The 3,328-nt window shown below is 42.3% G+C and overlaps 1 protein-coding gene across 1 annotated transcript; it reads left to right on the plus strand.

The window, feature by feature from the left end:
* The first annotated feature begins 1,424 nt into the window (after positions 1–1,424).
* LOC123107291 (uncharacterized) lies at positions 1,425–2,558 on the plus strand. Its single transcript, XM_044529281.1, has 2 exons — positions 1,425–2,301; positions 2,403–2,558. Exons 1-2 carry the CDS (start codon positions 1,450–1,452, stop codon positions 2,556–2,558), a joined length of 1,008 nt encoding a protein of 335 aa, XP_044385216.1. The 5' UTR covers positions 1,425–1,449.
* Positions 2,559–3,328: the final 770 nt, after the last annotated feature.

A 3,328-nucleotide genomic window follows, 5' to 3' on the forward strand; every position in this document is an offset into this window, starting at 1 on the left:
TTTTTATATATTTTTTACAATGTTCAATTTTGAATTCGGGCCGCAAGGCACGTGGTAACATGCAAAGGTGCATGTCACCTGATCTGTGTCCTTCGTAGGCGGCTTCCGGAGCACACGGAGTTTGACCAAGCCGAGGATGTCGGTTTTCTGCGGAGCCCACCCTGAGACGTACCCGCTGACCCATGAGGCCCACCTCGCAAAAGAATATATGGATCCGAATTCAGTTAAAGCTCGCCCTGCTGCCTGAAAATAATAAGTAGAGCAGCCAACCGGGAGAAAGAGAGAAAGAAAGAGAATCGCTCCGCCTGATCTGCGCTCTCGAGCCTGGCATCGTCGCGCCGCCATGGGGCTGCTGGCACTCAATCGGCTCATGTCTATGTAGCGGGATTCGCGTCGCCGGCCAACTCAAGGCCGTAGTAAGCCACCCGCCTCTCAGCTCCCTAGCTCCCTATCCATCTCTGCCATGTGTAGTTCTATTGTTCCTTTTTTGTGATGAATCTGTAATCTGTTCAACGTCTCACCAAAAGAGCTGGGCGGCCAATTGCGCGGGAGTACATGTTTTCAGAGAAAACAATCACTCTATATTGTAGGAGTACTATCTGTTGTTTTATTCCATCAGTATCTCTTCTAATTTTTTTTTCCAACCAATGCGTCGTCTATTTCAGACGGATTGGTGGCTTCATCCGTGGCTAAAAGGAAGGACTCACCCTGCCTGCACGATGACAATTCTCGAACTGATAAAAAATCGATATATTCAGGACCACCCCTTCCAGAGGTTTGCCATAAAATGCTCATAAATAATACTAGCAACTTGCTTATATTGCAAGTAAAATATCACTGTGACGGTTCTAGCTTGGCAAATTGGTGGATCAATACTACTCTCTCCGTTTCTAAATATAAGTCTTTGTAGAGATTTCACTATGGACTACATACAGAGCAAAATAAGTGAATCTATACTCTAAAATGCATCTACATAAATTTGTATGTGGTTCATAATGGAATGTCTTCAAAGACTTATATTTAGGAACGGAGGAAGTAGTAGCTAAATAAAAAATATCTCTTGATACAGACTAGACTTCCTACTTTCCTAGCTATACCTATCCCCATACTAGTTGCTTCAACTTCTTCCTGTGTGATTGTGCCACCTCTGTGCTTTTGTTGGTTGACTTCATTGTAGTGCTACCGAATTCCAGTAAAAAGTTATATGCTCAAAGTGCATACTCATTTCATTATAGTTTAGACATATGTTCGTGTCACTTTCACTGTTGCTGATAAATAAAAGCTGTTGGATTCTTTTATATGGTCTTGTGCACAGTTTCAATGTTCGGACATAATAACTACCTTATTGTTCGTGTGTCACTTCATCTGGTCTTATTTTTTTCCTTTTCAAAATTGAAGCAACTATCCGTGTTTACAATTTCTAAGATGGTTTTTCTCTAATGCTTGTTCATGCAGGACATATGGCACTATATACATTCTCTGCTTCCTCTGCGAGATGCTGCACGTGTTGCATGCGTGTCTCATTCATTTAAAAGTTATTGGAGACGTTTTCCCAATCTCAGCTTAACTAGGGCAACCCTGGGTTTGAAAGGCGGGGTGTATGGAATGTCATGTAAAAAAGCGATAGATCTTGCAAGGAAAACCAACCACATCCTAGAAAACCACTCAGGCATTGGTGTTACAACACTCAAGCTTGAAATTTGTGATTTTCCCCTTTTCAGCACCTCCCGTGATGATCTCGATCGTTGGCTTGGTATTGCGGTTAAACCAGGGATTGAAGAACTTGACCTGGGGTTTTGTTCTCATGCTGCTATGTACAACTTCCCATTCTCACTTTTACCTGGTGGGTGGGACAAGTCGATTCGACAACTTCATCTCGCCAACTGTGCCTTCCGTCCCACGACTGGAGTTGACTATTTTAGAAGCCTGACTAGGCTGGATTTTGATTATGTGCATATTACAGAGGATGAGCTAAGTCACCTTCTTTCCAGTACAGTTCATTTGGAGAAACTGAGACTCATGGCATGCAACGAGTTAATTGCTCTGGAGATACCTAGCTTGCTGCATCGGCTTAGCCACCTGGTAGTCAGCAATTGCGGATATCTAAAAGTGATAAGGTGCAAAGCCCCTAATCTCTACAGTTTTGAGTATATGGGTGCCTTGCTACAACTATCACTTGGTGATTCATTGCAATACCTTGACATCCGTGCTTCATATGGGGATGTTGTTCATTATGCTTGTGCCAATCTTCCGCATATGGTGCCAAATCTTGAAGCTCTTTACATATCTTCGTCCTACGTGGTATACTCTTATACTCTTGATTATTAGATATCAGCATTACACAACAAACACTAGCAACTTGTATTTTCCTACGATGATTAATCTGAAGTATTTTTGTGCAGAGGGATGCGGTGGTGGCACCTGGAAAATTCCTCCATGTCAAGCAACTGCTCATTGGGGTTTTATCCTCGGACTATGATTATTTCTCTCTGGTTTCTTTTCTTGATGGGTGTCCTTCCTTGGAGACTTTCATGTTGTATGTAAGTCTACAAATATAGTAAAACTATACGCACACAACTTGTAAACTATGTACAATACATATACACCCCTAGTACTGCTATGTATAGTTAAAGGAACTTTGTTTTCTGGAATTATTCTATGCTCTGCCTTAGAATAGTGTTACACACATTTTTTTATATGTCGGGCGGAGCCATGCATTAGTTTAAGTATATGTTTTATCTTTTCACCGTTACTATTGATATTTGGCATCTATTGAATGCAGGTACAGTGGGGGAATCACATGGAGCAAGAATCAGTTTTAGGAGATTCTTTTCATGATCTAAGACAAATGTCAGGACACTTGCATAGGAGCATCAAGGATGTGCAGATCATTGGCTTCTGTTCTGCAGAGAGTATAGTTGAGTTGACATGCCATATGCTTGAGAATGCAAAGTCGCTTGCATGCCTTACACTGAGCACCTGTTTCGAGAGTGAGAATTCGTGTTCCGACGGTGAATACGATATATGCCTCCCAATGAGCAGGGATATGATCATGGAAGCCCATAAAGCACTCTTGGTCGTGGAGAGATACATTTTGGCGAAAGTTCCCTCAACGGTGGAGTTAAAAGTTATAGAGCCTTGCAGCCGGTGCAATGCTCTTGAAATTTAGGGCATGTTGTTTGTCCTGGCAAAATAGTCTCAACTCTACAATATGCATTGTTTTTTTTCTTTGAAACGCACGGTGTGAACCACTGTTTCAACCCAAATGGTTAGCCGCGGCGCATCCTTGCTCGGCACACTACACGTGCATCATGATGCTAGTACTCGA

The sequence above is a fragment of the Triticum aestivum genome, chromosome 5A (genome assembly GCF_018294505.1).
Source record: "Triticum aestivum cultivar Chinese Spring chromosome 5A, IWGSC CS RefSeq v2.1, whole genome shotgun sequence".
Taxonomy (NCBI): domain Eukaryota; kingdom Viridiplantae; phylum Streptophyta; class Magnoliopsida; order Poales; family Poaceae; genus Triticum; species Triticum aestivum.

What these genes read in the sequence shown, in the direction of transcription:
- LOC123107291 (XM_044529281.1), top strand. Translation starts at nt 1,450, where the DNA reads ATGCAGGACATATGGCACTATATACATTCTCTGCTTCCTCTGCGAGAT. An exon ending in ACATATCTTCGTCCTACGTG is followed by an intron (nt 2,302 to 2,402) that starts GTATACTCTTAT and finishes ATTTTTGTGCAG; the next exon opens with AGGGATGCGGTGGTGGCACC.